Consider the following 12,702-nt stretch of genomic DNA (forward strand, 5'->3'; position numbering starts at 1 on the left):
AAAATTAAATAAAGAAACCTTCTGACATTTGACGATTTGTCATGGTGCCACAATAAAACGTCACACAGTCAACAGCATGTTAAAGCCAGCCAGCAGACAAACAAAGAAAAATATGGTAACAAAGAATAAAAAAATATAAAGAAAAAAAAATAACCGAAAAGCAGAAAAGCAGCCCCAAGTAGATTCTATGAAATTATGACAAACTGTCTCAAAAATGCTGAAAATACTGTTAACGTTTTGAGTGTGCCAACAAACAGACACTGCCAAGAAGCTGAACCAGAAGAAGAAGAAAAAAATGTGAAAAGAACGAAATGCTGGCAATAAATGAACTGATGCTGCCTTTGTTGACGAACGTGGCGTATGAGCAATGTCTGCTGATGAAAATGATGAAACAGCACAAAAATATGCCAAGCATTGAGCGGACGAGGACGTTCAGCTCGAGGAGGAAGAACGCCATGCAAATACAATGAACTGAGAAACAGTTTTTGGAGTCGTTTGCCTCTTGCTGCATTTATGAGCATAAAAAATTGGCGCCGGCACATTTGCCGCATTTACACACACAATCAAACACGTTTATGCAGAGGTGTGTGTGTGTGTGTGTGTGTTTGCTTGAGTGAAGGAGAATTGCTTAAAAGTCAGCGAGGAGCAACGGCAGCCAGAGACGACAACTGGAACTGACAATGCCGCTGCTGCAATGGCAATTTTTTCCCTGTCTCTTGGTTTGTATTTTGCTATTTTTTCGTATGCTAGAAATTGCTGGAGTCATAAAATATTTGACCGTCTCCTTCCGATTGCCATTTTCATTCGGCATTTATGCATATAGAAGATTAGAGAAAAATGTAATGTTGACAAGGCGACGACAATTGCCGACAGCAGAAGCAGCAGCAGCAGCAGCAGCATCCGTTTAATGCCACAAAATGTGGCACTTAATTGCGTTGAGCGCTTAACTAAACTGACACTTGTCTAAAGGCTTCAGACTAGATTGACTAACTGACTGATTGCGGCATCTGCATCTGTTCGTTAATAGCAGCGACATAAACATGTGTTTATGGCTAAAAGTCAAATCAAAGACGGCAAACATATAAATTATTTGATGTGTGCTCGTAATCAGAGATTGCAGCAAACTTTATGCATAATAAGGCCACCAAAAATTATGCACATAATTTGGAGCGCACATTAATTAGACTTAAAGAGACAGCGACAGCGACAGCAACCAGGCCAACCACCAGCAACCACCGTCAACCACCACCCATTGCAGTTTAAGTAATTATTAATCAACGTGTGCATGTTGTATATGTGGAAGGCAAATGCATAGTATTTGCATTGGCGCTTCTGGGCGCACACAAACTTTTCGACAACTTATTTTCAACAAATTAATTTGCGAACCAGTGCAACACGCCGCAAACGAGCGCCGCAGCACAATCTGCCACACTTTGCTGGCACTCTCTCTCTCTCCCTCTCTCTCTCTCTCTCTTTGCCTCGCTCTGTGTTTCTCTATCAGTGCAAATTTGAAAATTTTGTTAACTTCAAACTTAAGCCAACATTACGAATAGCGGGTGTTGAAGCGCAATGCAGTTAACCCCACCCAACCCAATCCGCCCTCGTCTGATGTTGCCCGCGTTGTCTGGCAGCGTTCTGCATTTACTTAACGGCAGCTTGCGCGCAATTTGGAGCATGAAAATGATTCATGCATTGAGGTTCACCTTAGCTATTCTTTGGCAACCATGTGTGTGGTATTTTTTTCTTCTTCTTTCTTTTTTTTGACTTTAATATGCAGCACATGCAATTTCCAGCTGTCAGCTGCCAGTTGCAACAGGAGAGGAGCCAACCATCTACTCCGGCTGTTAAATGTAAAACGAAGTAAATTGAGTTCATTTTTGCTTCCAACAGAACTCGTCATTAGTATCGCTTTTCAGCGGACACGCGCTGCATGTGAATGAAGCAAATAGTGGCAGAAGAAACAGCAGCAGCAGAAGCAGCAGCAACAGCAATCTGAGCCCAGCCAACCAGTAACGCACACACACACACACACACACACAGAACATACACCCAACGGAATATGCTGGAATGTAATAATTACTTTGCTCCAGGTGTGTACTCAACTCGCCACACTCGCTATATTCACACTGAAAGTTGTGCACAACTTTTTAGAGCATACTTCGTGGCGTATTTGGTAGCGCGTCAGGAGTGTTCTTCCCTCAGTACGACTAACAAACTGAATGCCTGACTGGCTAACTGACTGACTGACTGACTGACTGACTGGCTGGCTGGCTGGCTAGCTGGCTGGCTGGCTGGCTAGCTGGCTGGCTGGCTGGCTGGCTGGCAGCTTGGCTGCTAAGCGAGTATTAGTGGAAATTTAATATTGCAATTAATACAGCAACAAAGTGTGCATTGCATATTAATAAGTTCGTTTGTCGCTTCTAGTTTATAGTGCGGCAAAAAGTTGGTCAACTCGACAGCTCAACCCCTCAGCTCATGCGCTGGATTAGTATACTCACACTCAAACACATTACACTCGCACACACACACACACACACACACACACACAGGCTCGCATACACAGTGTTACACTAAAGGGCAAATGCTTGCGCTCGTAAATGCCAAAGTTACAACCCCATAAGTTGGCTTAGGGTTGTAGAGCGTGTCAACTTTTAATGGGTTGCCAGTCAAGCGACTACACTCACACACGCACACACACACACACACACATACGCACTCACTCACATATATATGGCACCTGTATGTATGTATATTCAATATTCATATTCATCATACGTCTACGCACTGGGTATTATTCATATTCAAGCAGACCGCATTAAAGCTTTTACCGATTCAAAACTTTGCTGCAAATAAGTTTGGGGCCACCGAAAAAGTGTGCACAACTTATTTAATGCGCTTTGCTGCGGTCGCTTAGCTGCAAAACTTAATTCGCGCTTCTGCGTGCGTTTCCTTTTGCATTTGTGTTGCTGTTTTTTTTTTTGCTGCTTTGCGTCACGGCGCCTTTCAAAAGGAAATCTCCTATTTTTTATGGCTATGGCGACAAAAAACTATTTGTGCTAACAACAAAGAAAACTTGCGCACAAAAAGGAAAATCATCATCAACAGCAGCATCAACAGCAGCAGCAGCAGCAGCAGAAGCAGCAACAAGAACAGCAACCGTTGTGAAATGCATTCAACTACAAAAGAGCAACAAAAGCAATTTAAATTTGGCCAGCGGCATTTGTGAGTTGGCTAAGCGAGCGCCAATTTCATTTAAGCCAAACGCTTTTAGTCATAACTTTTTAATTTGTTTGGCAGCGACAGCGCGACAGTCAAGAAATGTGTTTGCCTTCCACTTGCAGTTCTAGTTATATTTACTCGACTATTACTCAACGTACACACCCACTCTCCCACACACACTCACACACACACATCCCTCGACTGATTAGCGCAATTGTATAAAATGTGGCACTCGATAGACTCATACACACCCAGTGGCACTCACATACTCTAATTGTGTGACAGGGATATGATTTTCAATAGCCGAAAATCGATATGGCCCATTCGATGGATTTGTGATTGCTTCTCCTTGCTTGAATGCTGTACAAATCATAACAATGCCTAAGCATATGACCCCTCCTCTCCACTCCTGTCCACCTCATTTATAGAGAGCTCCAGCTGGGCGAGTCGAGCTTTTGATCAATGCAAAAATGTTCTGATGTACATGTCCCTAGGGTTGATTTATCTATTTAATCGACAACTTTGTTGTTATTGTTATTGTTGTTGTTGTTGTAGTCTTCGTCGTCGCAGGGACCACCACCCGCAACAGCCGTTCAGTCAGTTCACTTTTTCTTTGCGTGCAGTGTTGGATGGGGGGGGCAAAGGGGATTGCCTGTCAATATTTAAAACGTTGTCCTTGTCGCTGTTACAGCTGCCGAAATTCACCCCATGCTCGTCTTGGACGCTGCGTGCTTAACAAGAGTTTATTGAATTTTATTTTCTCATCTCAATTTGATGTGCGTGTTGTTGGCCCCCTTATTGTCAGTCGTAGCCCTACTCCTCCTGCACTTCCTTCCTTGTCTACATTCCACATTTCTTGGCAATCTCGACCTGTCGCCCTTAAACTGGGCAACAGATTGTCTTTGCCCTATTTATGGGAGACAGGCGCGTCTAGTGCATTTAAATTTCAAATTATTTTATTTCTGTTTGCCAAAATAATTGAAATTTTAGTTAGAAAACTCGTTTTTTATATATTTTCTTGCTTGTAAATCGCTTATTATACATTTTCTTGTAAATTTCTACGCAGCCGGAAAACTTTTACGCCGTGTTTTCGATGCCCAAGTTTTCCGATTACGGATTAATGTAATTTTATTTTATTTTTTTTATTTCCCAGTTTGTGTTTATTTTATTTTTTACATATTTTTTTTTTTACTTTATATTATGGTGGAGCACACTTTATGTACGCGATTTGTTAACTTATATGCAAGGTCTGTCGCTGACCCCTCCGCGGGCTATTTGTTTGACAGGCGCTTCAAAGTTTGATGAATTTTTAAATTTAAAAAGTTTATTTGTGCATTTCTAAGTTGGACGTCGGCTTATTAGAAGTGCAGACTAGCCCACATTCCACACCCCAATCCATCTCTAAGCCTCCTACACACTTCCAACACGCACAATCACAGTTCAAAGCCAGCCAGCGATGCCTTTGCCGTGGCTTTGACACTTTGTTCTTCTGGCTGTTTATATTCATTTTTTCTATTCGTGGCTTATTTGTTTTTTAGCCACAAAGTGAAATTCGGGCATAATATTAAAATTGCGTGCATTAAACGCAATTTCGTTTGTTTGCCAACTGTGCGTGGCCTAAAGCCCAAGTGCTGAACACAGATTTTATTAGCACTTAAGGCAATATCAGAGTTTTTGCATGCGCATTATACATTTTTACATTCACACCGACAGTTTGCTCATTTTTGTCAAAAATATTTACTGAATGTGAAGCGACAATGACTTCAAGCGATGCCAAATATATATTCAATGGTTGCTCGATTTATTCGGTTGTCTGATAAACCAAATCAAATACAGATAATTTAACGTCGACACCAATGCAATTGTTGGGTGTGATACAATTGCTTTGACAGATGTTGAATTGGAATTCGGATGTGTGGCTGAGTTGCATTCAAATGCATTTACCACACTTGGCTACATAGTTTCCTGTTACTCACATGAAATATCATCAAACATTTGACATTTCCCAACCTATTCTTTCTTGTAATTAACAACACTTTACTTTCCCACATTTTCCATTTGAAGTAAAATGAATTCAGTTAAGAATTTTACTTTTTAATTCCCAGAATTGGGAATGCAATATTTATTTGTACATTTTTTTTGCCAGTATTTTGAATATTTCGTTCGGGCAGTTGACTGACTTAGCGAAAAACATTTATAAATATAAATTCATTTGATTTATGTAGAGTGCTTGTTTTTTGCTGTTGAAACATTTGCATTGTAAAACATTTACAATATTTGCCGTATTTATAACATTTGCATGTTGCTGCAAAAACAACAATGCCAAAAACAGCATTCTGTTGCGCATCATGTTCAAAATTATGTAATAACAACAAAACGCAAAACATATTTCCATACTTTCCATCTGTGCCCTCTCCGCCAATTGTCAGCATTTGATGGCTCTGGTATTAGCCGGGTGCAGAATAAATGCAGCGCAAAAAAGGGTTAATGGATGTGACGGTACAGCATGGGGGACGAGACAGAGACAGAGACTCAGAGAGAGATAAAGCGAGAGAGAGTGAGATGTGAGATGTGAAGGGGAGTAGTCAGTGGTTGGGCGATTTATACGGTTGTCTGATAAACAAAATCAATTACAGATAATTTAACGTGGACGCCAATGCAATTGTTTGTTTGTTTACTCTGCGGACGGCTTATAATAGAGTCATTTAGGTGCAGTTTAAACTTTAACGACTCGCGCTATTGTGACAGCCAGGATACGACCTCGTCCCGTATGTGTGCACAACAAATCGATAATGACTGCAAATGGACAGAGGCAAAAATGTGACCAAAACACACGCACAACCACAAAAAGGCGGCAGGCAACATGAAGTTGCCACCGAGGAGTAAATGCAACTAAAAACATTTAACCACTAGCCCAATGGTGGCAAGCAGAATGGCTTGAGGCCAGTGGCAGCTGGCCACAGTTTTTATGTGCAGAGAGCTTCTAACAACTTGCAGCGACATTTTCAACGTCAACTAATCAATATAGGCGACATATGGCCCCACTCACTGCGAGCTGAGTTCGGCGGCTGCCACGTCGATGAGTTGGTGCACGCCAAACAATTGCGGTTAATGCTCGCATGTGCGAGATATTTATGACTGATAAAATAATAATAAAGCGAGCACAGCGAACTCACAGCACGAAGGCAACATTGAGGCACAAAGTTGATATGCAATGCATTTAACACGATTGTATACGATTGCAACAGCATAGAGAAAGAAAGACTCAACCACCCAGTAATTTGTCCAAAATCATAACTAATTGCCATTAAAGATGCGAGCTTTAAGCGAACGCAACATGCACCATCTGACGTGTGGCACTCACTTAGGCACTGCGACTCTGCCACTGTTTGCCCAGGCAGGTCAAATTAAATAGAAAACAAAAACAAAAAACATACAGAATACAGAATAAAAATAAAAGGGATCTGCTATAAATATATTCACGACCCCACAGAGTTGTCGGAGTGCTCATCAGTATGCCAGTCGCATGGTCAAGCGGTTGCACATTATTTTATTACGCACAATTGAGTCGCACAGTGTCACGCCCATCGATGGGCAGCACCAACACAAATACCTATGATGTACGTGTGCGAAACTGCTCAACGATAATAAAAAAAATAAATAAAAAAAAAACTGGCAAAAACAAAGGGCAGCAAAATGAAGTTGGATAATAAAAGGGCAAAAGGACAAATCGAATATCAAACAATTAGATTTATATATATATATATACATATAGATGTGTGTGTGCATATATATATATACATATGTATCTATGTTTGAGTTACATATAGATAGTAATTAAATTGCATTCAATTATTCGTAGGTAAAGAATTGTGAGCCAGTTGTTGTTTTACTAAATAGATTTGGCTGGGAACCCAAACAGATTGTTTTGTATGCAAGTTGCAAATTATACGCTGTGAATATGAATTAAAAATGAATGGCTTAAGACTAGCTAGAAATTGATCCATTTAAAACTAATTTCATACAGATATGTAAATATAAATTTGAATTATTATTAACAGCAACTACAACAACAGTAACACTTTAGTTTTGCATACGAACACAACATCAAATGAAGTTCAGGAATAGCTAAGCAGTAGTAAAGAGAGAGAGAGAGAGAGAGAGAAAGAGATAAAGAGAGAAAGACAGAGATCGAGAGATAGAGAGAGGGAGAGAGGGAGTTCTAGATGGTACTGTGTGTTTAATAAGATCGCTTAATTAATTAATGTGATTGTAGGCGGAAAGTTATTAATTCTAATACAAAAGTGGCACGCAGAAAATGGGAGAGAGAGAGAGAGAGAGAGAGAGATTTGGAAAATATCAAAACTACTCGAGTGTGTGAAAAAAAATGAGTGTTGAAAAAAAGCAGAGATTATTTGTTTGTTATTCATTGGAAATGCAATGAATTCTTTTTTTTTTGTGTCTTTTTTTTTTTTTTTTTTTTTGTTAGCGTTTTAGTGAACACACAAACCTTTTTAGGAGAAGATAAGTGTAGTGAAGTTGGCGATGGCATAGAACAATCAGAAGATGCAGAGCTGCAACCGCTACTGCCGCTGCTGCTGCCAACGGCGCCGACCTGTGCGGACGGCGGCGGCGGTCCCAGCAATGAGACCAGCGAGCGAACGCCGCCGTCGCCGAACGACAGGCCAACGTCGATGGGGGCAGCTGCGGCGGGCTGCTTAGTAGTAGTATTGGTGGTAGATTTGGTAGTAGTTCTAGTTACATCACATAGATTAACTGTATTATTTACATTGTTGTTCGGAGTGGTCGCCGCCGAGGTGGGCGTGGCGGCTGTCGCAAACATGGCGGCAGCGGCAACAGCGGCCGCTCCATTGCAGGCCGGTATGATTGTGAGCGGTGTGGTTGGCGCTGCGAAATACTGTGCGGCACCAGCGGGCGGCACACCAGCCGACCCATATTTGGTGGGCGTGGCCGGTGCAGCGGCGACATTGTTAACCTGCAGTTGCATATATGTCTGCAACATGGCCTGTGCCTGAGCCTGCTGCTGATAGTGATATTGCTGCTGTGCGGCGGCGGCCTGTTGCTGTTGGGCCTGATGTTGCTGCAGTTGGAATTGCTGTTGGTGCTGCTGCTGCTGTTGCTGGTGTGCTTGCTGCTGCTGATGTTGTGCTGCGACGGCAGCAGCAGCCGCCTGCTGATGGATCAGCATTGCTTGCTGCTGCTGTTGTTGTTGTTGTTGGTGCTGCTGCTGTTGTTGTTGCTGGACGGCGACGACGTTGCTCTGCTGCAACATGGCAGTTGTGGCGCCAGTTGGATACGCCTGATATGCGCTCGCTGCTGCGGCTGCGGCGGCGGCAGCGGCAGCTGCTGGATGCTGCAGGTGCAGATGATGCGGATGCGTGGGCGGCGGTGCTTGCAACAGTTGCATTTGCTGTGCGTGGTGTGAATTTATGCTCAATTCAGATTATTCTCGATATTTTTGTTGGGCTATTTGAAGTTTGAGTTTCAGTTTGGTTTTGACATTTTTTGTTATTTGGCTGATTTTGGCAAACAATAACCGATAAAGAAAAAACTGAACGCAGCCCCAATTGGCAAAGCAAAAATATTCGTATAAACGAAAAATGAATTTGGTAAGAACTCATAAAGTATTTTCATAGCAAATCAAAATAGGAGCAGAGCAACTCCTCAGTTCCGCAGATTCGCCATTGCACAGACCGTGCCTCGTCTATTTGGGTAAATTATAAATATTCAGATTCCACTACAAAGCTGATTCGGGTAGGAGTTTTGCAAAGTTGCATCGCATTGGAAGCAGTAAAAAGGTGGCAAATTTAGCAGTAGAGTTGTAGCAGTAATAGTAGTAGTGGTAGTAGTAGTAGTAGTAGTAGTAGTAGTAAAACTGAGAGCAGTGACTAAGTGTTATATAGCATATAGAGTTCGTATAGAGCATAGATAGTTAAAACTACATTAGATCAGTGAGCGACAGAGAAAAGACAGAGAGAGAGAGAGAGAGAGAGAGAGAGCAAGAATCGAGAATAAATAAAGCAGATTATAAGATAGGCATAGCAATAGCATAGAATAGAAAAAGAAGTTGAAGTAGGTAAGTAGCTAGTTTCAAGACCAGAACTCGGGATAGCATTTGCGTATATAAGTCTCAGTTTACGAGCTAACGAACACTTTCTTCTCCCATTCACAGCCTGCGCACATCAGAGCGAAAGAGAAGCTGGGAGAATCGTCCACAGGCCATGCGGGTTTTTATTTTTTATTTTATCACCAGCAATCATTTATTTTTAGATACACTAACTTCAATTAGTTATTTGCCCTTAAGCCTCATTTTAATGTCAATGGCAATAGGAAACCAATTAAACGCAAGAAATTATAAAGCTTCAACAAATTATTTACCTGCAACGAGCAGATCGACAATTTCTCCTTAAATGACAAAACTAGATATTTTGAAGTTATTTTTACAGATAGCTTATGCAACGCATTAAGTGTATGTACAAGATTCCTAAGTGGATGATAATAAAAATTAACTATGTATAAAAGTAAAACAGATTGAACAAGACAGATACATATGTAATTAAACTAAAGTATTGGTCAGCTGCGCAGAGGCGGAAGTGGAATATCTATGTAGATTAACTTAACGTTTTCTTAAGTGATATATATATCATATGATTTATGAGGTAATTTACCATTGACATTTGATTTCTGATTTCTTGTTCGCATAGCTCGTAACTAATATACTTATAGACAGTTAAGTGGTAGAGATGATAGTAAGTATGTAACTTTAAAATAAACTAAAAAGAAAATATGAGTAGGCAGTAGAATAGGAATAGTTTGGTTTTGCATAATAAACTGTACAACTTTCTTTGATGAGGATTATATAAGTAGTTAATTTGATTCGATTCGATTGTATTGTTATTTAATTATAATTATATGTACGATATTAACAAAAACGAAACGTTCGATTCAATTTTCAATGGGTCAACTCAACTTTCGTCAACTGTGTGTATCTTTTTTTTTTTTTTTTTTTTTTTTTTGTCAATTATCAAATTTGTTCATTGCGTTTCTTTCAAGTGCATTTTCTTGTGCATTTTTATTATATTTTTTGGTTTTTTTTTTTTTTTTTGTTGTTAGGATGTGGGCGACGCTTACCATGATTAAATCTTGTATAGGGGAGGACTCGGCTGTTGAATCAGATGCAACGATTTCGCTTTTTACCGTTAACGGCGGCGACGGACTTGCTGCTGCTGCTGCTGCAACGGTGGCGGCGGCGGCGGCGGCGCTGACTGCAACTGTCGGCGGTGCGGCGCTGTTTGCGTTGGCGGTGGCGCTGGCGGCAAGCGACGCTTGAGAGCTGCTGCTGATACTGAGCGCGGCAATCGCTGCTGACGCCGTGGTTTCTGTTAACGCGGCAATGATGACAGTTTTATTGGCAACAAATGTTGATTGAAAAATTTCTAATTTCTGCACTTTTTTTTTTTGGTTGTTTTTGTTGTTGTTTTTTTCTTGTTCAGTTGCGTAGCGTTTTTGCCTTCAGTTTGTTCTTATTTATTATTTATTATATTTTTTTTGGGTATTTTTTATTTTTAATTTATTTGGTATTTTCTTGTTGGGGGAATTGCACGGGTTTTGGTTTTGGGTGTTCGAGTTTTGTGCTTGTGTTTACTGTCGAATATACTTGTATGATATATATATATATACACATATATATATGTGGGTATATCTATGCCAATTGTATAATTTTGATTCGAATGCCAATTGTGTTCAAAAGAATTACGCAAATTGTTGCCAAGTGCTGAGATTACAGACTATTATCTAAATGAGTTTGAAACACATTTAAATTACTTTACTCTAACAAGTTTTTATATTAAGTATATATACTGAGTTGTATTTGAGCGTAGTTTGAAGTTCCTTACTAGCCTGCAGATTGTCTATTATGTATGGGCACTCTATAGCGCTATGTGTATATGTCTATGATATATCACTACTGAGATTGAGATAATTAGACATGTATATTCTGTGTATAAGAATGTATATTTTGATTTCGATTTAGATGTATAAGTATAGATATTTATATGTATATGTAAAGTGTATAGAGTAAAAGTTTTGAAAACCGTTTGAAGATTGTTTAGAGTTTGATTGATTGACTGTTTGATTAAGCCTTAAGTTAGGGGAAATTGCATTAGAGATTGTCGTTTAAGTTAAAGTTTTGTAGTTTGAGGTTCGATTGAGTTGATGGGAGCAAAAGTTGCGAAAAAGTTCTTTATAAATATAAATATATGGAGAAGTGTGTATATATATGCTAAATATATATGTATAATGCTCTGATTACTGCCTGATTATTGAATGCTTTGATTGCTGCTTCTCAAACTCGGCCCTAAATATATACGCTAATTTCTTGTGATTGTCAAAACGCGTACTCTTGTCGATCGGAGCATCAAAGCCCAGCGATTTCTACGTTTAATCCTAAAAAAAATTACCTACATATATGCTCGGTAAAAACGTAGGCAACTTCACTACAATTAGTCAAAAGCTAATGGGAAAAATCGTCTTTTCTGATTGACACCGTTTTTAATGCTATTTTTTTCTTTTTTAACGTGATTTTCGCTACAATTGACTGCTGTTTAAATTCAGTTACCAATTTAGATAGATATAGACATATTAAAGAAACACGCACACACAGATTTAAATATATATTTGAATTTGATTTTTGTTTCCTTTGTGGGATGTTTTAACGAGATTCCTTTTTTTTTTTTTTTTTTTGAATTTTTGATTGAGTTCAGCTTCAATTAAAAAATTCTAATTAATTGTTTGCATTGCCTCTTATGATATGTTGCTATTTATCGGATTGCTGTTGCCGCCTTTTGTAAATATTTATGCTTAATTTCAATTTAACAACCTTTGCATTCGTCAAAATTTTACACTCACACAAAAAAAAAGGACGCTAAATATAAAGCTCCTCCATTCAGGTTGGGACTGGAGCTGTTGCTGGGGGAGCACAAAAAATGCTTGCTTTTAACCCTTGACCGCTTTCTCTTAAGTGATATCACCTTTTTTTATTTACCTTACTGTTTCTATGTGCTAAGTCTGCTCTCACTTAGCGACCAATCTAGTGCCTACCTGTATTCTCGAGAGGGAGTTCGGTTTAATACCTAATTGGTTTTCCCCTACACCCAAAATGTGTTTCTTGCCAGTTTCACTTGCAAATTACGCTCAAAATTAACAACAAAATATACAATTCACTATATGAATTATTAACAATTTTTTTTTTTCATTCGATATATTTAATTTAATTTAAAATAAATTTACTTCTTTGTAAATAGTATTTAAAAATCTTTCCAAGTTGGCGCTAAAATGTACACCACTTTTATTTAGTATTTCTTTTTTTATAATACTGTTCTTAATTTTGCATTTCGCAATTTGATTTACGTTTGCTGTTGCTCAGTGGCGGAAATAAAAATTTTGTTAAATTTAGTTTCCTTC

The 12,702-nt window shown here is 39.3% G+C and overlaps 1 protein-coding gene across 5 annotated transcripts in view; it reads right to left on the reverse strand.

The window, feature by feature from the left end:
- The window catches only part of LOC6568284 (polypyrimidine tract-binding protein 1), a 167,642-nt gene that overhangs the window by 79,454 nt on the left and 75,486 nt on the right, over positions 1–12,702 (reverse strand). Inside the window, exons 1-3 of one of the 5 annotated variants that reach the window (XM_032740728.2) lie at positions 10,372–11,227; positions 8,570–8,650; positions 8,009–8,479 (exon numbers count right to left, since the gene is read on the reverse strand). The exons of 3 other annotated variants lie outside the window; for them this stretch is intronic. In XM_032740728.2, coding sequence (XP_032596619.1) covers positions 8,009–8,479; positions 8,570–8,650; positions 10,372–10,374 — 555 coding nt within the window. In that variant the 5' untranslated portion in view covers positions 10,375–11,227. Of the gene's footprint in view, positions 1–8,008; positions 8,480–8,569; positions 8,651–10,371; positions 11,228–12,702 lie in introns of those variants that run through there. One more of the 5 variants, XM_032740727.2, reaches the window with a different exon arrangement.

The sequence above is a fragment of the Drosophila grimshawi genome, unplaced genomic scaffold (assembly GCF_018153295.1).
Source record: "Drosophila grimshawi isolate 15287-2541.00 unplaced genomic scaffold, ASM1815329v1 contig_311, whole genome shotgun sequence".
Taxonomy (NCBI): Eukaryota; Metazoa; Arthropoda; class Insecta; order Diptera; family Drosophilidae; genus Drosophila; species Drosophila grimshawi.